Source organism: Podarcis filfolensis (genome assembly GCF_964270895.1).
Source record: "Podarcis filfolensis genome assembly, chromosome: 8".
Taxonomy (NCBI): Eukaryota; Metazoa; Chordata; class Lepidosauria; order Squamata; family Lacertidae; genus Podarcis; species Podarcis filfolensis.
Genome location: NC_139611.1, coordinates 75,766,140 through 75,787,304, shown reverse-complemented (window position 1 = coordinate 75,787,304; position 21,165 = coordinate 75,766,140). Strand labels below are relative to the sequence as shown.

At 41.3% G+C, this 21,165-nt stretch overlaps 2 protein-coding genes across 2 annotated transcripts in view; both read right to left on the bottom strand.

The window, feature by feature from the left end:
- Nucleotides 1-208: 208 nt before the first annotated feature.
- Nucleotides 209-8,043, bottom strand: LOC310768048 (phospholipase A2 inhibitor and Ly6/PLAUR domain-containing protein-like). Its single transcript, XM_083625747.1, has 5 exons — nucleotides 7,870-8,043; nucleotides 6,369-6,485; nucleotides 4,024-4,179; nucleotides 1,340-1,477; nucleotides 209-662 (listed from the first exon to the last, which is right to left on the bottom strand). Exons 1-5 carry the CDS (start codon nucleotides 7,916-7,918, stop codon nucleotides 487-489), a joined length of 636 nt encoding a protein of 211 aa, XP_083481873.1. The 5' UTR covers nucleotides 7,919-8,043; the 3' UTR covers nucleotides 209-486.
- A 7,261-nt stretch (nucleotides 8,044-15,304) lies between these two features.
- Nucleotides 15,305-21,165, bottom strand: part of LOC310769031 (phospholipase A2 inhibitor CNF-like) — a 45,889-nt gene continuing 40,028 nt past the window's right edge. Inside the window, exon 7 of the mRNA XM_083628084.1 lies at nucleotides 15,305-15,329. The gene's annotated coding sequence lies outside the window, so the exon portion shown is untranslated. The remainder of the gene's footprint in view (nucleotides 15,330-21,165) is intronic.

The window sequence follows — 21,165 nt, the reverse complement described above, 5'->3', positions numbered from 1 at the left end:
ATCTGATCTCTAGTTTCTTTACATATTTGCAGATAATAGTGGTGTAATGGAAAAACGAGCCTTCTAGACAATGCCGTAAAGTGTAATGCTTTTCTCTTCATTCAGCTTTCCTAGTGGAACTAGTTCCCCCTACTAAAGAAAAACCAAAACTAAAACCTGTGCCCATAGGGAAAAACTATTAATACCCCAGATTACAATTTTCAGTTTTCTTCTCGTTCTTGGCCTTCAGAAGTTAACATTCATTGTGCCATCACTGCATAGAAATTATTCACTTGAAAAGCCCCAGTGCAAGAAACAGAATTTGTCTGCCTTATCAATTTATTCAGATCACAATTCAAATGGAAATCCCTGTGCCATATTTTCTCTAACTACAGCTCACAAATCTCAATTTCCTGCCCTCTTGCTCCTGCCTCCAGCATCTCCAGAGATCTTCCACACCCTGCCGCTGATAGCACAGTTTCCTCCCAAGTCCCACGAAGGGCACATCTACAGGCCAGAAGTATAGGATGATGGCTGGGCATCAACACATGTCGCTTGGGTGACATTGAACTTCAGCAAGCCATTCAGTCTTCGCTTTACTCCTGTTGGGATTGTTGTTATGAAATTACAGAAATCTGGTGTTGCACATCCTTTGAAAGCAGCTGTTGCTTGAGTTGTACCCACTAGAAAGAGAAGAATGTTAATATGAGTCAGGGTGGACTTAAGGACCCGGCACACTTGGGCAACCTGCAGGACCCTTTTACCCCCACCCCTCTTATGTTCCCTGAAAATTCACAAGATGTAATTTCATCCCCCTCAAAAAGACACTGAAATGAAAGATTAAGCAGAGTAATATGAGTCAGGTTTGGCATCAGGGCGTGGCATTCTTGGGCAAATTTCAGGACCATGGCACCTGAGAAAAGCCCATTTCTGATGTCTTCCACAAGCCCTGCTTTCCCTTTCTTCCCTGTCTACTTGTACTCTGACCAGACCAAGGCTATTGGGTGAAGCCCACATTTGTGAATTTAGCCATTAATTAAATTTTCCCCAAAGCCCACAATACAACATCCTTCCAAGGCATGTGGAAACGCAAAATGGGAATGACAGCTTTGTACATGTTTGCTTCCATGCGATCAGGAATTTCCCAAGACTGTCTAGGGGTGGATCAACACCATGCCATTGACTGAGGAATGGGGCAAACAGTGTGAAGAAAACTTTAAATTATTACTTTCAAATAAAACACAGATCTACACCCCATCTTTTGCTTTTATCACATTTGGTCAGAAAAGGGTCACGTAGCTGATGGCTGAGAGCTGCTTTCCCTCACCCCCACCCTCTGCTGATTGGCAGTTCTACTCACCTTGCTGCATGGTACCAGCAAATGTTATGCACTTAGTCTCTCCAATAGGGCAGTTATGGTTGCCGATGACCACACAATCGTTTGCCAGCCACTTGAAACAGAATGGGCACTGAAGTGGACCAAAACTCTCAGGTTGCACTGGCAAAATGAAATTTATGGTTAGCAGATGGATTCCATTTATTCTGACATGACTGGTCCATTCTGGCCCTTATTTTCCAGTTCGTACAAAGGGTTATCACTCCCCCCCCCCGCCGGCATGGTGTTCTAAAAGTGCCATCAAATGTTCCAGCTGGGAAAATCTAATATAAATATTGTTGAGTGTTGCTCATGAGTATGGCTTCTGTAGGTAACATATGCAGGTCTTTCGCAGAACATGCATCTTGGTGTCTACCTGCTTCTGCATGAGAGTGATCTGAATTGTGTGAAATGAGATTGACAGTTCTGCCAGCCAGGACAAAAGCAGATTGGCATTGATCCTTACCAGCCTATGAGATGAAACAAGGCTTCCCCACAGATTCTAGGATCCAGGCTTACTCTTTTGAATGGAAGATGATACTTTTCTACTATCCATGATAGGCATTTATAGTGGTTTCAGGTTCAATCTTGGAGTGATCATTGTGATTATCACCATTAACAAGATCATTTGTTGGGAATGATGCTACTGGTACATACTGGTTTACTGTGGGCAACAGCCGCCCTGCCCCTAACAATGAAATGAAAATGCTACAACATTCAGTCAAATCTTAAATAGGATCTAGTTTTGACATTTTAGAAGGGTTGTTGCTTCTTTCATTAAACTTCATGGAATGTGACAATAGTAACACACCCAGTTATAAATAAAGTCACACTAATAAATATGTCAATTCCCCTCACCCTCATATATAAATTGATAAATGTGTGCACATCTCTTGATTTTCCCAGACATGTAAAAACTATTACTTGCTTTTGAGCTGCAAAATTTGATCACCAAATGGAAAAGCACAAGATCCCCACATCAGATTTTATGGGACTCGTGAAGAGGAGTCCAACTGCTTTCCAGAGACACTAGGAAGACAAACCTTTCACCCAGTTATATTTTGCCTCTGCAACAAAGTAAGCAAAACACAACACAAAGGAATACAGAGAAATAAACACAGCTCACATGACTCTGTATGCAATTACATAGAACTTCTCAAAGACAAAATGTAAAAACAATACATTTATACTCCACCAAGTGTCTGTTTCTTTAAATATAGCCTTTACATAATATATGCCAGGCACGTCCAACTCCCAAGAGACTGTGGTCTACTCCCAGTATATATATAAAAAATGGCAGTGATCTACCCATTGTCGTTGGAGGGAGGAGGATTCCCCAGAGTTGTTGAGGTTTTTTTAAGGGAAGAGTGACCAGAGTTGGTGAGCATTTTTGCGGGGCAACTGCAAAACCAAAATCATGTTCAAGTACAGTACGGGATGTCTCAAAACCAAAGTTCCAGCCAAATGTACCTTCATTCAATCAAGAGAACAGAACCTCTAGAAATATACTTGTTGCTAAAACGTGTTCTCCCTAACAGAGAGCACGTGTTGCGGTGGCGACCAGCAGGCCACCCCACTGTTGCTTGCCAGACCTGTTTAGATGTCCACAGGCAGTGATTGGGCAATTTGAGTCTCTGGGGAGACTTCGATGTTGCCAATTTGGAAGTGGGGTCAAAGGTTTTAAATACTGGGCACACAACCTTCGGCGTCCTCTTGGGCTGTGTGTACTGGATCACCTGCCCACCCTCCCTGAATTGGGGGGGGGGGTTGTTTGCTTTGACCTTGCTATGCCTGTCATGGGGTCACCTGCTGTTGGGGCAGGGGCCTGGTAGGAATTTTGTCCATTTGGCTGATTGGCTGGTGCCATTTGGTTTTTGCCTACTGCGTAGCAAATCGTCACAACTTGTAAGGTTTGAGGTTAGGCATTGGTTAAAATTGATGGGTGGAGGGGTAAGTGCCTACCCCTCCAATGGTGGTGCTGCAAGGGAATTCCGTTAAAGGGGCTTGCCATCCTTTTCATCCAAGTCCCTGGCATTCTCCCCAATATTGTTTTCCTTGACTGGCTTCCACTGGAATCCGGAAGTCAGTTCTGTCCCTGGGGCAAGGACAGATAGTCGTAACCAATGCCTAAGCAACCACTCACATGTGTGTATTTAAATAAAGTTGTGGCCAAAATCATGCCAAAAAACCTTAAACAAAATTGATGTGTGAAGTGTGAGTTTATTTGGGGTGGCTTGGGGACCTCGACACACAAAGGATAATCCAGAACACTGGATGAAAACAACCCACTTTCCAGTGAGTGTTGTAGCCTTACTCTCAATCACTCAAACCACTCTGATAGAGCCTCAGCTCTGTGAAATCCCAAGTGGGACTCCAACGACGAGATCACCGGATGCAAATCTCTGTTTTGAATGTCTTCTTTCAGTCGGTCCACAATGGAATGATAAGACAGCAAAACACTTGTTCAAGTAGGTAAGTCAGCTCCATACACATTCTGTAAGGGCTGAAGTATATTATGCATATATTATGGAAAGGCTATATTTAAAGGAATGGACACTTGGTGGAATATAAGTGTCTTATTATTACATTTTGTCTTTGGGAAGTTCTATATTTTGCCCCTGGGCAAGAATTGTTGATACAGAAAGTGTCCAAAATACTAGGGTCCTTACACTGAATAGGGTTCTCATTGCATAGGTCAGTATTGCAGCATTCAGCTTGCATCTGAAAGAATCGGGGGGTTCCTCCAGCAAAAGAAAATCTGCCTGGGATACAATCCTGAGTGTTAGCGCAGTCACTGTAAGTAAGGCTGAGGATGCCTTCAGGAACTGTGAAGAAGAATTAGAGAGGAATATCAAGTCAATCATTTTTGCCCCAGATTTTTATATTGGGAGATTTAATAGATACATAAAATGGAATGTGTTTAGTTTGATGCTGTGCACTGGTGCTATAAGAGTGGTGTCATGGGCTGACTGGATGCAGAGGCAAGGCAGGAAGCACCAGGTGGGGAACCCCCAAGGCAAGAAGGCTCAGAGCCAGGGGCTTTGTTGTGGGACTACAATGAGTGGTCAGAGGGATAAGAGGGAGATGGAGGTGTCAGAAACTGAAAAGATAACAGGGTTTAGTGAGCAGGAAGAATCTGAGGGAGAGAGCAGTCGAGAACCAGAGGCGGAAGAGAATGGGGTCCAAGAGGCAGCAATGAGTCAGGCTGGCAAGGAAGCCAAGCTGTCTCTCCTTCCTGCGCCAGGCAGCTCCCCTTCCCCCCAGTCTCCCAGAATCTGGAGAGGTAAGAAGATGGTGGGGAAAATATGGGCAAGATGAAAGTTAGCTGACTTGTGCCAATACATGCAGGTCCCTCAATGTGTTCCCTGGTCATTCCTTAGTCAAGCGTTGGCTTAATGAGTTCATTATTTCCATTAATTCCTATGGGAACATTTTTTAATCCAGGGTTTTTCTGATCTCCCCAACCCCTTTTCAATTATTTATTCCTGAAATGGCTGCAGCCAACCAGCAAAAGGGAAACAGAGGAGAAACTGATTTCTCTGATCTCTCCTGCTCCCTGAATTGGCCGATCTCTCCTGCTCTCTGATATGTTTGATCTCACTCCCTCCCTCCCTCCCTCCCTGCATGACTTCTGCCCAAAAATAGCTGCTGCCAACCTGCAAAGCATAAACAAGGAAGGAAGGAAGGAAGGAAGGAAGGAAGGAAGGAAGGAAGGGGGCAAACTTTGGCTGTTCGAATATATAAATCTGCAGAGAATATAGCAAGGTTTGGGCAAAATGTATTACATTCAGATAAGTGAATTTTAACATTGTAAAAATGTAAAAATGATAGCAGGACCTAGGGGGAGCAAGGAAAATCATTTTAAATGTAATGTCACTTTTAAAATGGAGATTGGGGTGATGGGCAGTCATACCCTGGTGGTTCTCCAAAATTGGACAAAGAGGCTACGACTGAGGAGCATGGATAAAATTCAGAAGTAACCAAAGAGATATTTTTTTCCATCTGAAAAGAACAATAATGATTTATGTGTTCCCTTGGCTTTTAAATTTTATAGCCGGAAGCTATTTAAGGCTGAAATCTGAACCCCCACACATCTGGGAGTAAGGCTCACTGAATTCATTGGGATTTGCTTCTGAGATCACATAGTTAGGATTTGAATTTTAGTGCATATAGCATGAATTTGGTCAGAAACAACACTTCAGAAAGAAGAAAAGCAAAAAGCACCTCTATACATCAATGAGTAGGAAATTATATACATTTTAAAAGTATGTACCTATTAATGTATCATGTGTATACGTTTAAAAGTAGTTCATTATAGAATCTGTGCCATGTTTTGATTGAATGGGTGGATGGAAGGACATTTGATTGATTGTCCATTGTCAGTGGATTCCTACAACATCCCATGCAGGAAGATGACGGGGGCCAGAAAGACTATACACTAGAATCTTTTCTAGGCCTGGTTCATGCCAGGGATCGTGCCGGATCCCAACAGCCAACCTCAGCATTCTCAATTTCAGCAGAACATCGAAGAAAATCAGAATATAGAATTGTTGGTTTACAATATCTGACTGTATCATATTTAGGAGGCTCCTGAAAAATGGACTCCCACATACTCAGCCTTGAAGTGTTAAAAAACCTAAATCAATCTTTTAGCTTTTCAACTGAAGACAGAACATATGGAGGGGAGAAGTCCTGGTTAAGAGATGAATCACTAAATATGTCGGGTGCTCCCCTTGTAATACCATCATAGAACTCAGAAATCTTTCTGGAGAATCCTTCATCCCCATTAATAAAGTTGTAGTCCACATAATTCCTTCTGTGAGGAGAAGATGTTGCACGCAGGCAGACTTCTGTATATTTTACAGAAGACTTTTGGGCTGAGTCATATGTGTATGGATTTTACTGTAATTCTTTGATCGCACAGAGCATGGTAATTTCTGAGTGTGTGGAAGGCCTCCGTTGAGAAGGGTTCTTTGTACATGGGGGCGGGGGGGGGGGGAGAAACCTTACTCACATATATTGCTTTGTACAGCAACTTCACGGCAAGTTTCTTCTGAACATTTACGTGCCTGTCGCAGGAGACAAGTGTTATTGTACAGATATAGACATGTCATACATTGTAGTGACGCCCCTACAGAGAGAAAGGAAGATCACAAAAGCTCAGTGTCATGATCATATGCCCCAGGCATCTCCATTTTGCTGACTCAAGAAAAAAAGGTATAAAAAGACAATTCTTGGGTGCCAAGAGAGAACCCCAGTAGCAACTTAAAATCACAAAATAGACAGCAAAATAAACCCTTAATATATAACTTTCTAAGTTCTTTCCAAAGTTCTCCTCTTTTAATTGCATAGAGAAAGACCACACATAATATCATAGGATTTTAAACTTGGAAGGGACCCCACAGGACATCTGCTCCAACCCCCTATGATGCAGGAATCTCAACTAAAGCATCCATGATGGATGGCCATCCAGCCTCTCCTTAAAATCCTCCAAGAAGGAGAGTCCATAACTTCCAGAGGGAGACCATTCCACAGTCAAACTGCTGTTGCTGTCAGAAAGTTCTCCCTGATGTTTAGTTGGAATCTTCTTTCTTGTAACTTGAATCCAGTAGCTTTGGTTCTAGTAAGTTTTTTTAAAAAAAATATCCTTACAAACTCTCCAAGATTCCCTGCAGTTGTGACTCTAAATAAGTAATTTGTTTACTCAAAATATTGTGATTTCCTTGCATAAGTGTTTTGTGGACAGTCAAGCAATCTTCATAATGAGACATTTCCTCTTTCATCTGTTGAAAGTATTTTTTAAAGCTCTGCCACATCTTCCTGAATCGACTCCAAGGCTTGAATATGAGCCAGGATTTCCTTCAACAAGTTTGTATAAGAATCCTCCTCCGCCATTTTCCCTGGCTCGGCAGATAATGACGCAGCTGGAATTAAGCTAGCTGCTGTTTGCTTAGATCTCTACTCTTGACATGCCACTGCAGTTCTGGAGCAATAGCTCATTAAAAGCAAAATAATATGTGATGAGAAGTTTTATTCCCCACCCCACCCCCTTGCCTGCATGCCCAATTTGCTCCCTAATGGAGCAATCCAAGCCCTAGCACAGCATGCTGGCAAGTGCAGCAGGTGGAGGTAGGGGACCACAGCAGTCAAGAACAGAGTCCAATGGATGCTGGGGCAGTTCAACCCCTCCATGACATCAGAACACTCCATTTAGGGACTTTTCCTTGACAGGAAGGAGATCTTTGCAGCAGGGGGAGCCTGCTTGGCATCAACATTACTAGACTGCACTCCTTTGGTGTAGAGATAACTATGATAGTGTTAGGGGACTTTGGTAACTTGTATGATTCACTTTCTCATCACACCAAGATTCCCAGATTCTCCTGCTCTTCATCACAATATCCATTTATTCAATCCAGGAGCACATGATTTTCTTGACCTCCTTTCTCTAGCTCCACTGACCCCCTCCCTATTCTAAAGGAAGTTAATGGAACACAGAATCTCTGGTTTCTACTCACCTACTGAAAACAAGCTCAAGAGGAGGCCTGTGCACAGAAGAATCCTCATGGTGTTGGGATAATCAAGAGCTAAGAAGGACTTCAAGAAGACCTGGTCCCAAAAAGGCAATGGATACAGCTATGAGCTTACAGAGGAATTTATAGTCAGGGATGGGAGCCTCAAGCAGCACTTGTGAATGACTGGTTTAATGAGATGTGGGCACAAATGGAGGCTGCATGTTTTCCCAGAGAGTCTGTGATGGGATCTTGGAACACAAAGCAATTTTGAAATTGCATGCAATCTTTTCCAGGAACACCATGAAATTTTGGCAAATGAGAATCCACATTATCCCCAGTGTTCTTCACAGTGGATACGGGAAAGCATTTTCACAAGGGTCAGAGACCCCTCAAGTATCCTGATTTATTTGGGACATCACGGATTGGCAGACGCTACCCCGGCTTCTGTTCCCAATCCCGAATGCCCCAATTTTGATCCCTCGCACTGGTTGTGCCAGGTGTTTTATGGTTCCGCTGTGGTGCGAGTCCACAAACAGGACCAAAACATGGAAGGAGAACTTACCTTGACCTCCTCTTGTGGTGGTTCATCTCCAACACCAGAGGAGGAGGAGAAGATAGCTGCGCTGCAACAGGAAACAGTCTGCGCTGCATCAGGAGGTACAGCGTAGGCTGGCAGGCCTTCTGGTGGGCTGCACCAGGCCGCTCACATCTCAGGAGAAGTGGGCAGTTTGATGTGGCCTACGGGAAGTCCAGCCTGGCCTCTGCTGCCTCCGGAAAAGTGGGTGGTTTGGTGCGGCCTGCTGGAAGGCTGTGCTGGCCTCCGCTGCATGGGGAAGGCTGCACCAGACTCCACCACATCTCACAACACTCCCGAGAAGGAGGAAGAATGCTCAAAGGTAGGTGCAGTGCTTTTTTCTGGGGGAAAGCAGGGGCACACATACTCCTAAGCATGTTGTGAATCTAAGTTTTGCCTCATTGAGGAACAGTATTTCAATATGAGTAGGAAAATGAGAGTACCCCTAAACATTTTTTGGGGGGAAACACTGGGGGGAGGGGCACGAGCAAAGAATGGGGTGTGGTTGTGGGCCCCCAATTGCCCTCCCAAAATGTTGGAGGGTATGGGGTCACTTAGTACATCACACAAGCTTCTCATCCAGGCAATTTGGTATCTCTTGGACTTTACCCTTTCAGCCAAGCTACTTTGGATGGTCAATTATTTAGTATTCCAGAATTCATTTATTTTAAAAAATATTCTCCATTCTTAAGCAATAAGAGCTTTGCTATGGATGTTGGACTACCAGTCTTTTCAACATAGACCAGAACTCTGCAAATAGGAATTGTTGTGGCCACTCTAATTTTGTGTCCCAAGCAGGAGCAAATTTTGAAGAATATTGCAAAAACCATCCCACACAGTGCTCACTATAGGAGACCCACATGGAAGATCATAGTGTGTTTTTTTAGTCTATATCTATCTCTGTGTTTGTTCGGGTTTGTGTGTGGGTGTGGGTGGGTGTGGGTGTGTGTGTTTAAAAAAGGTTGGTGTGTTTCCCTACTACTACAGACTTTGGTTTTAATGCAGGCCAAAATCTGCAGAACCATTAATCCACTGTGAATGGTGCTGATAGGGAGCAAGGTGAATAAGCTGCTTTCTCTCCTTTGGCTTAAACTGCATTTGTTAATAACAACTATGTTTCTCTTCTCTCTAAGCTTAGTCTTCCCTCCCAGGGCCCCCTCAAAGTGACAAAAGCTTTGTTATCTCTTGGCCCACTCTTCAGGATTTTTTAATTTTTTTATTTTTTGGTGGAAATTGCTTGAAAAAGCTGAGGTGAAAGTAGTGGCCAGTCTAGCTTAATGCCACCATCCCTGTATGTTTAGGTGCTTCTGCCAAATCATCCTTGGCATTTACTCTATGCATCCTTCCTCTATCTCAGTGATGGCAGGGGCATAGGAAGGGGTGTGTTGTACAGGCGGGCCGCCCCAGGTGTCACCACTGAGGGGGGGTCACAAAATGCTGGGTGACACTCACCGCGGGGCCTGCAGTGCACTCAAGCCATGCGTCTCTCCTGGGAGTGACATGGTGGCTTGGGCATCTACAGACTCCATGCTTCCCCAAACAGTCCATCTACCGCCTCCCCCTCAACTGTAGGGCAGCTGAGTGGGAGGAGACAGACAGACTCCTCAGAGGCCCCACAGAGCGTCCTGTCCCAGGTGAGTGATGGAGAAAGTTTTCATGTATTTCATGTACACAAGGCTTCCTTTACAAATTCTCGAGCATATATATTTGAGCCATTAGATGGCCTTATAGCTTTTTTTACATCTCTATGAAATCCCAGTTTGGAGGCTTTTCAGAAGTTAATTAAAATGGGTTGAACTTTGGCTTAGGTTAAGGGTGGGTTGTGCTGTTCCATATTTCATCTCATTTCAGAACTCAAGGAGCCACCAAAATTAATGTTCTTTGGCTGCTGGCATCCGTGAGCTGCAGCGAACATGCACAGAGCGTCAAGAAAATTGTTCGCCCACTTAGGGCCCTGGCCAAAAGCTGACAATTATTCTGAGGCAGCTGTTTCATCTAGGTTTTCTGTATTTGAGGCCAGGGATGAGGCCTGAAAATTTGAAAGCAGTTTCATCTGTGGGAAAGTGTATATGTGAAAGTACCAGGAGATTCTAATTTTGAAACCTGATCGCTTGAGGAAACTCACCCCAGTTAATATGCTATTATTACAAAGCAAGCCTATACTGGTGTTTTGGGGTCAATCTTTCCCACCATGCTACTTTGCAACACCTGGGATGCTGTGACTTCCTTGCTTCAGATTTTAATTGATAAGGTCTCCATGTTCTGTGGAACTGCCTGGTTGCAAGGGACCCTGAGGGTCCTCTGGTCCAACTCTCTGCAATGCAGGGAACTCAACTAAATCATCCATGACAGATGCATAAGTCTGGTTTGTACATTTCCAGTTGGAAATTGTAACGAGTTTTATGGGCCATTTGGTCCCATTTTATACTGCAACATTTTCTTTCTGAATAATAATACTTCCTTTCAAATCAGTGTGCATTTATTTGGGAACAGCCTTGTTATTAAATCCATTTCCTAACTTCTTGCTTGCTATAGAGCTAGTTTGCAACTGTGAGGTTCAGAGAGCAGAGATCCCCATTTTCTCCAAAATCTTACAATCTCCTGACCCAGTCTGATTGACAGAAGGAGTAGTGGGGGGGGGGGAATGGAGCTGGCAGGCTTGGGGTATTAGACACAGCTGCAACACAAGGATCTAGGGACCTGTCCTTGACAGTGCAGTCAGTTTCAAAATGCTGAATCAATTAAGGCCCTACTAATCAAGAACAAGTGCCTTGGTTTTATTGGAACTTGGTGGGGGTCCAGCATAATCAGAAAGAGCACAGACTTTCTCTGCTCTCCCAGGGATATGGCTAAAAGAGAGCTAATATTAGAGGGAACTTCTCAGCTGGAAAAACTAGAATGGGGTGTGAACAGGTGTCCAGAACATCAAGATGATGGTTGTCACCTTGTTCCAAATTTATTGAAGAAATTTGATGGAATTCTTTCCTGGGACACTGTACCAACCCATGTGCTCTACTCTTAGCCAATGTCAGCAAATTGCTGGGACAAAGGTAATGAGATGTTTGGCTGCCCGATTTCTTTATTTAATTAAGAAAAGAATGCAACAGTTCCCAAACTGTCATCTGCAAACCACTGCTGCTCCATAGGATTAATTCAGGTTGTCTGCGGGGGTCTATGGAGAACCAGACTTGCAGCCAACCGCCTTTCAATGGGATTTGTCAATAGCACCCATGTCCACCCTTAACTGGAATCACCACCAGCAACACATTCTGAATATATTCCAAAGTACCTTCCGTAGAACAGGTTGGAGCATTCCCATAAAGAAGCCAATAATGTGTTTTCTGGGGGCAAAATCATTACTATTCACAAGGCATGTCTACTGTGAAAAATTGTCCTATCAGATAGTTCCTTCATCCAGGATCAGTTTATGGCCTCGCTCAAATCCCACTGTCTTTATTAGCACTTGGCATGGGGGCCCAATCTTTCTATGGTTTCCTGAGGCCCTTGCCAAGAGTAAACTGATGTTGGGAGACAATTATCAGCTGGCATAACTAGATGGGGTGGAGACCAGTGTCTGGAGTATAGTGATGATGGTCATCAGCCTCTTTTACTGGTACTGTAAGCTCACTGCTGTGGTTTGATGAAGTGCTTGTTCTGGAACACTGTTCCAACCTGCCTGTTTTATTGCTACCCAATTTCACCAGGTTGCTGGGAAGAGTTCCCTATACCTTTGGTCATCTGATTACTTTTCATGATTAGGAAAAAAGTTGCGAACTACAAAAGGTGAAGGAAATATTTCTCTCTGTAACAGAGTAATAATGTTACAGCTGGTAACTGATTGCTCATCTGCTGTGTCCATCAATCTGTGTGGGATATTGCTATATACCAGATTAAGACCTTATTCAGTCAGGATTTGATAATTGACAAGGGTGCTGATGTGGCATGTATTATTGAGACCTTGGTGGGTGATTTACAAAATACATTTAAAGGAAAAAACTGAAATGTGTGTCAACATGCCCATGACACAGCAGGGATCACAGTTGTTTATTTCCCACCCCTTACTACATGCATCCATCCATCTTGCAAGACAATGGAGTGCACCTACAGGGGTGAAGTCAAACCATTGCATTAGCAGCCGCAAAAGTGACACCTCTGGGGCGCAAGCCTCAGCAGTGTGTATGGAGGTCCTGGGCTGCCCAGAGGATAAGACTGATGTAGTCCAAAAGATGTAGTCCTCACTGATGTAGTCCAAAAGAAAGCAGAGCAGCTGCAGATGTTGCTGGAAGGAGGTGTACAAGATATCATCTGAAAATCTTAAGGACTCCAGTCCAGATTTGTGTAGGGTTTACTCCTTAGCCTTCTCTTCTCCCAAAGATGTCCCACAAGATAGCAGAGGTTTAGGATCAGAGTTTTCCTTCTCCTAGATGGACTACCTACCCAGGTTGATGAGCCCCATCCACCCCTCACTTCCCTCTACAGCACATCTGTGGACATTGTCACATGCAACAGTTGCGTGGTGATTCCCGCCTCCCACCAGTTGGAAGTAAATGAAGACGCAGGACACCGTTAATTTAGGTTAATGGGCAAATAATGGCCACAACTTTATTGGTTACAGGTAAGAGAGGTATTGGCTTAGGCTTAGTCCTATCAGACTATCCGGCATGAGAACCGGAAAGGGTTAACACCAGCAGGGGGAGCCCCTGAGATGCACATCCCTAGGCACTCCCCGAGGATTCTAATTCTAAAAAAATAGGAGCCTTTGCAGTTCCAGATTTAAGAAGATAATATGAAGCTGCATGTTGGAGCTGGTTGAAAGAGTGGATGTTACTTTAAAATATGGAGATTTTGGAATTAGTAGGTTGGGACAGAATTTATGGATGGCATGGCTATCTAACATATGGGAAAATACAGGTACACAAAATAATTTCGAACTATTTAGTGAGAAAGGCACCATTTGAAGTTTGGGATTCTGACTAAACATCAGGGGAGAAACTTTCCGATGCTAGGAGCTTTTTGATTAGAATATTTGTGTGAGATAGTATGGGGAGAATACGGAATAACAGATACAATCTTGCTTAAAATGTATATACGAAGTGCAGTGTAAGCGATAGAAGTCAATCAATGAAATTTTATTATTATTTTCATATTCTTCCAACTTTATTTTTTCTTCTTTTTTATTTTCTTCTTTTTTGCTCTTTTTTATATATGTGTGCTTATCTGAAATATATATGTATGTATTTGCAATATTTTGCTTATATTTTGTAATAATTATGTTAAATAAATTAAATAATAAAAAAACAAACAAGCCCTACTGAATTCAAGGAGTCTTCCTCCCAGAAAAGTAGAAGTAAGTTTAGTTGAACTCAGTGGGGCTTATGCATGCACAGATTCCACTTTGACCTCTGAGTGGGGAAGCAGATGCAACTTGACTAGAAAATCCCTGAAACTAATCTGAAATTAGTTGAAAATACGCAGCGGGGAGGAAGAGCAAGGCCTCGATATATATCTAGATATTGTGATGTTTAGCTGGTGATATATTGTGATGCGGAAAACCATATGAAAAATATGTTAACTATATTACAGTGGTACCTCTGGTTATAACCTTAATTCGTTCCGATGGTCTGTTCTTAACTTGAAACCGTTCTTAACCACTTTAGCTAATGGGGCCTCCCGCTGCTGCTGTGCCGCCACTGAACAATTTCTGTTCTCATCCTGAGGTAGAGTTCTTAACCCGAGGTACGAATTCCGGGTTAGGGGAGTCTGTAACCCCAACTGTTTGTAACCCGTGGTGTTTGTAACCCGAGGTACCACTGTATATGGAAGTTTATTGTATATATTTTTTTATTAAAGCGACTACTTCCTTACATTTTAAGGCCCTCCACCGCCGCAGGGAGCCTTGTCAAGGCCCTCAGCTGCTTTGGGGGAAGTATGGCAGGACCCTCTGCTGCAGCAGGGAGGTCCAGCAAGGCCTCGATATATATCAAGATATTTTAATATTTAGCTGGTGATATATCATGATGTTGAAGACCAGATATCGCCCAGCGCTATTACCCTCTTTTCCTTTACGTTTCCAGCATGTTTCTGATGCAGATTTATCCTTCCTGGCCAGTTTACTAGGAGTCGAACACCAGCTGTATATCATTTTCATATAATGCTCTTTTAATGTATAACATGCTGTAAATTTCAAATCTGTATTCCACCATTTCTCCCATGCTGCCATTTCTATATTATAACCTATATCCCATTGCTGATTTTACTAGTCCGTCTTTTCTTTGCTATTCAAATGACAATTTATACATTTTGGAAATTACTTTTTCATTGTTCTCGATAAGTTCTCTTTCAAATGGTGAGGATTGATTCATAAATCTATTCCTTTTATCTTTATAAATTTATTCCTTTTACCATGAAATGGTATTGGGAATTATTTATTTCATTATTATACTTTTTCCATCAGGAAGATGGGGGCATTTTGACATCAGATGTAACTTAGGGCTGCCATATGTCTGGGAAATCTAGACATACCCCTTTTGGGGAGAAACCAGGCCATTCAGGTTTTGTTTTCATTTTCTATACCAACTAAAGCTCAATAACTTAGTGGCTCAACAACTGTCCAGATATTTCCTTCTAAAAATATGGCAACCCAATGGCCAGATAATGATTTTCAGTTTTCTTCTCTTTCTTGGACTTCAAGAACTGACATTCATTGCACCATCATTGCATAGATATTATTCACTTGAAAAAAGCCAACACAAGACACAGTATTCATCTACTTCATCCATTTTATTCTCATCATGATTCAGAATAAATGTACAGGGGAAATTTCATGCCCTCTTGTGTCTGCCTCCTTGAAACACATTCACTCTGCAGCATCTTCAGAGATCTTCCAAGCCTTCAGAGATCTTGTAAGTCTCAGGATGGGAATTGATTTCTTCTATAACCTTTAAGGTCTGACCTTCATAATAAATGGGATCAATGCATGTTGCTTTGATGACATTGAAATATAGCCAACCATTAAGAATTTGCATCACATCTTTTGGGGCTGTTGTTACAAAATTGCAAAAATCTAGTGTTTCACATCCTTTGATATCAAGAAACTCTATCGTTTCATTCACTGAAAAGAGAGGAATGATAATATGAGTGAGGGTTGACTTCAGGACCCAGTACACTTGGGCAACTTGCAGGACCATTAAGTCCACATGTTCCCTTTGACCCCACACCCTGATAGCTTCTCTGAAAATTCAGAAGATGCATTTTCACCCAAAAGAGTGACTGAAGTGAATGTCAAGGCCACACCTGATGTCTTCCACAAGCCTTACTTTACCTTTGTTCCCTGTCTACTGATACTCTGACCAAACCAAGGCTACTGGGTGAAGTTCACACATGCGAATTTAGTCATCAATTAGATCTTCCATAAAGCTCACAATATTGCATCCATCCAGAGCCTGAGGAAACTCAAAACGGGAATGACAGCTGTTTGCATGCCTGCTTCCATGTGATCAGGGCAGTCTGGGAATGGGGTCAACAGCATGCCAGTGACTGAGAAACGGGAAATGAGAAATCTACTTTTCTGCAGCTGCATTCTGCTGGATTAAAGAATGGATACAATTAGAAGACACTGATGTTCTAGATTTAGAGGGATTTGATAATTTGTTTGGATGGCATGCATATTTATGGTATGATAAAGTAAAGGCCCAAAATGCTTTTAAAAATCATGTAATTAGGAAATCTCTCTATAATGTATGGACAAAATATAAAGATCTCTAAGAAAGGAAGACACCCAAATGACTTTCACCAGTGGAGGCGAAGGCCCAGAAAAAGTTAAACATGGATAGTAAATGGTTGAGATATTCAGATTTATTATTGGAGGATAAAGAAGGTTATAAACTAAAACCATTTGACCAAGTTAAAGAGAAGATAAATTGGTTACATTTTCACCAGATTAATGAATTGTATAAATTAGATAAGAAAAATGGTTTTGCTTCAGTTGGAAACGGAGTTGTTGGATTCTAAAGTTAAAAATTTAACTAAAATATATAATTTATTGTTGGAGTGGCATACAAAGGATGAACAAGAAGTACCAACAGTGGAAGACTGGCAGATGAAGATGATGGACTTTTCGGAGCTAGCTGACCTGACTGGAAGAGTCCGTGACCAGAAGGAGGAGGAGTATCAGGAGGAATGGAGGAAATTCAAAGACTATTTAGTTAAATATGTTAAGTTAAATTAATTGGAAAAACTTGCAAATACCAGATAGGCCTAGGATTTAAACATGTAATGTGATGAATTAAATATGTTTAATGTTGAATTGTAAAGAAAGAAAGATGTTAAGTGATGAAGTTAATTTTATAAGAATATTGGTTTTGGAAAACTGTCAAAATGATGTACAATGAAATCTAACCAGGGGGATACGAGTAAGTCACTTAACAATGTTATTAAGTTAGGTTTAAATAAGGTTGATATTTATGTTTGTTTGTTTGCTTGTTTGTTTGTCTAAAAAACTTTTTTGGAAAATCAATAAAAAAATAAAAAAATAGAGTGTGTTCCTCCCTGATAACCAGGAAACCTCACCTCCCTAGGGTGCATTTATATCCCTTTATTTCTCTTTCTCACTTACTGAAATCAGGGACAGATATATTTCCCCAAAGTACTTTCAAAACAAGGAAATACCACTTTAAAGAAAACCTTGAATATTTCCCTTCAAAGAAAACATCTGGTACAGCCCCCCCCAGTGGTGGAGTTAGCTGCATGGGCGCCCAGAGCAGCAGCCTTGCCGTGCACCCATGGGGCGCGGTGATCCGTGTACGTCAGTGGCAAGGTGATCCTTTGTGCGCAGCGGCGGCATCGGGATCCTCCGCGTGGCAGCAGCTCACACCTTTGCACCCAGGGGTGGCAGGGTGAGCTGCCTATGGTGTGCCTTTTTCTCACCCTTCCCCCAGAGATGGCACCCAGGGTGAACCACCCCTGCCCCACTTCCTACGCCCCTGCCTCCCCTATTTGCTTTTATCACATTTGGCCAGAAAAGGTAGTTGATGGCTGGCAGCTGATTGGCAGTTTACTCTCCATTCTTTACAATAGCAACAAGTTTCAGACATTTAAGCGATTTGTGAGGGAGCATGAGGTTTGCCATGCAAGAAGTTGAATTCTCTGCCATTGGAGGAATGCACCACAGCGTCCTATGGTGATATTGATGTGGAACTGGCAAAATGGAGCATACGGTCAGCCCTTAGTTTCCATTTCAAACAGACACACACACACACCTGCAATCAAATGGGCCTGCTGTGAAAACCTAGTATAAATATTTCTTAGCGTTGCATATTTTGTCCTTAGTATAGCTTCTATATGTATCACATTCAGATCATTCTCAGAACATGCATGTTGCTGTTTAGCTGCTTCTGAATGATTCTCAGGATCATTCTAGGGGTAAACTAGTCTGGCAATCAACTGAATTTTGCCTTTATCTCACTCCTCCCACCAAAGGTTACTACAACAAAGTCTCCTCTGCATTTGGGGGGCGGGACACTGGCAGGAGGGTTTCAACCAAGCCCTAAATAACATCCAATGTGTAGAGGTTCTAGTCTTGACATTTTATAGGGATATTGCTTATTTCATTAAACTTCAAGGAACGTGACAATAATAACATACCCAATTATAAATACGGTCACTGTAATGAAGGTGTCGTTTTCTTCTCATATATAAAATGATAAATGTGTGCACATCTCTTGAGTTTCCAAGACATGCCAAACCTCTTACATGCTTATTGGGTTGCAAAATTTGACTACCAAATGGAAAAGCACCAAACTCCCACCTCAGATTTTTTGGGAACTATGAAGAGGTGCCCAATTGCTTTCCTGGGGCACCAGGAAGACAAATCTTGGGCCCGGTTATAGTTAGCATGTGGTTAAAGAATTATTGATACAAAAAGTGTCCAAAATAAAAGGATTCTTACTTTCGATAGGATTTTCATTGCATAGGTCAGTATAGCAGCATTCCGTTTTCATCAGAAAAAAATCCCATGAAAAATGCATGATAACCAAAAAAGCCTGGGGTACAATTCTCAGTGTTAACACAGTCACTGTAATGCTTTATTGTGGAGTGGTCTTGAACTGTGAAGAATTAGGAAGAAATATCAAGTCAATTAATTTTGCCACAAAGTAGAGTGGCAAAATCAGAATTTTAAATACGTACATAATTTGGAAAGTCTTTAATTTAAAGCTGTACATTGATGCTGTAAGAGTATCTAGCACTTATGACACAGGTTGTTTTTCTTTCTTTCTTTAATGTGACATTTAACTAAACATTGTAATGACATTTGGGAATGGCATTCAGTTTTTAAGTGTATGTGAAATGTCTTTTCTGCTTCAGCATTCTGTCTGGTAATCCTTTCTGAATATTGTATGGGACATCTGATACCTGTTCCTGGGTCTTCCGATGCAGGGAAGAAAAGGGGAGGTGATTTTCTGGAAACATCACATTGAGAGTGAAGAGGTGCTGCACTGAGATCCCTAATCTCCAAAGACCCACCTTGGTATCCATCAGTTTAAGCAAGTGCAGGGGCAACTAGGCATTTCAAGGAAGTCACAGCTGCCTCTGAAAGCCACAATGTCACATCTTATTAAAAATGTTCCCTCGTAGACTGAGTATAAGGGAGATAGTGTGAAAGGCAGGACAAAGAGCCCCAAAGAAATCATAAACAGCAGAGAGAGGAGATAGAGAAGGCCTGCTGGTAAAATAGCGAGGAGATGACTCAGCGTGGAGAAGCCTACAGTCGCCGAAAGTGAGATCGCAAGAAAATCAGCCAGGTAGAACAAAGGGAGACAAAGAGGAATAAGAAGCAAATGAAGAGAAACAGTCTCCCATAATAGTGAAGCATGACATCTAGTGGTAGAAAAGATAAAAAGATTGTTAAATAACTTTTTTATTGGAATTGGAACTGAAAGCACTAAGGCAATTCCTTCTTTGCCCTCCCTTCTCTTCTTTATATAGAATTCAAAGGTTTAGAATAATATATTAAATTGTGATTTGTGATAATAATATATTCAATTAATTTACCTAATCAATTGTGGGTAAATCAATTTTCCTCTAATAATAATAATAATTTTTAAAAAGAAAGAAAGAAGAAGATGAAGGTAGAGGGAAAGACCAGGAAGGAGAAACCAACAGTCAACTAGATAAAAAGTAAATGAGGAATTGAAAATTCACTCTAAACCTCAGGAAATTTCCCAGGACTAAGTTTAATTGAAGCAACAAACTTATTTATTTGATAGATCAATAAGTTCATTTATTTATTTAATCTGTAGCAAAAAGGTAAAAGGGATAAGAAAAGAGGGGAGGTAAAGTGCAAAGCCCAAAGCTATTGAGAGTAAGCAATGGGCTCAAAGAAATGCCAAACAACAACAAGTTTTGCATTTGCAACATCATCCATGGCACAACCCAGAAGATCATCGATGACATTGATGACAGAAGGAGACTCCAATATGGACTTAATTGGCAGACATACAAAAAATTATTAGAAGAATGAGATAGTCAATTAAAATTAAAGACTTATGACACATTAAAACCTATGGGCAAAAGTTGGCTGCAATACCATCAACTTAATTTTCAAATAGTATTTTCAAACTGGACAAAAAAAAATGGATTTGACAAGATAATTTCTGACTTAGACAAAGAACTACTCTTGAATAATAATAAAAAATTGTCCAAAATGTATACAAATTATTACTAAATTGACATTTAAAAGATGAAGTCAAAGATGTAATGATAAAACGGGATCAGGATTTCAGACATAATATAGAGTTAGAGAAGCAGGAAAACCTCTGGAAACACGATATTAGATTTACGGCATGTTACACGATCAAAGAAAATTTCCTGATGTATCGGCGGTACATGACCCCAGCAAAATTGGCAAAATTAATAAGAAAATCAGTAACAAACGTTTGAGGTGCAATCAAAAGGAGGGGATTTTTTTCCCACATGTGGTGGACGTGCCCCAGAATAAAAGCATTCTGGGACATGATATACGAAGTTATTTTTATTAGGAATTTTTACAATAGGCATTCCAAAGGACAATAAAAGAGTCCTTCTATACACAACCATAGCCGCCAGGATTGTGATTGCGAAACATTGGAAAAGTAATATATTGCCAAAGAAGAAGAAGAAGGGCTCTTAAAACTAAGTGAATATTTAGAATTGGTTAAATTTACAGAATCAATAAGAAACCGTTAAAATGAGAGAATAAGGAGAAAATGGAATGTCTTAATGAATTACATGAAAAAAGGAGGTTCCCAACACTTCACTTGGCTCAGCATAGATTAAAATCCCACTGGCAATTTGATTGTTCTCTACAGACTTACTAACTGAATACAGACAACAAGAAATTATGAATTATTAGGAACCGTTTAAGGGAGGTGGGAAGTCAAGATACAAATCAGGGAGACAAGCCAGAAGTAGTAAAAGGAAGGCTTGGATTCCCTACAAAGATGTATAATTGAAAATGTCTATTTTTTCATTTGTCTTTTCTTTTTTTTAAGTTCTTTTCTTCTTTCTTTTTTCATTCTTTTTAATGCAATTTTCTTTTGAATACACAATATGTATATATATTTGTAATATGTAATAAATTTTTTTAAAAGAAAAACCACTTCCCTCGTGATGTGCACATCACCAGGGTTTGAGTATAATTCTTTGTGTTTGGATAAGTGAATTTTCACAAAGCGAGGGAGTGACCCTGC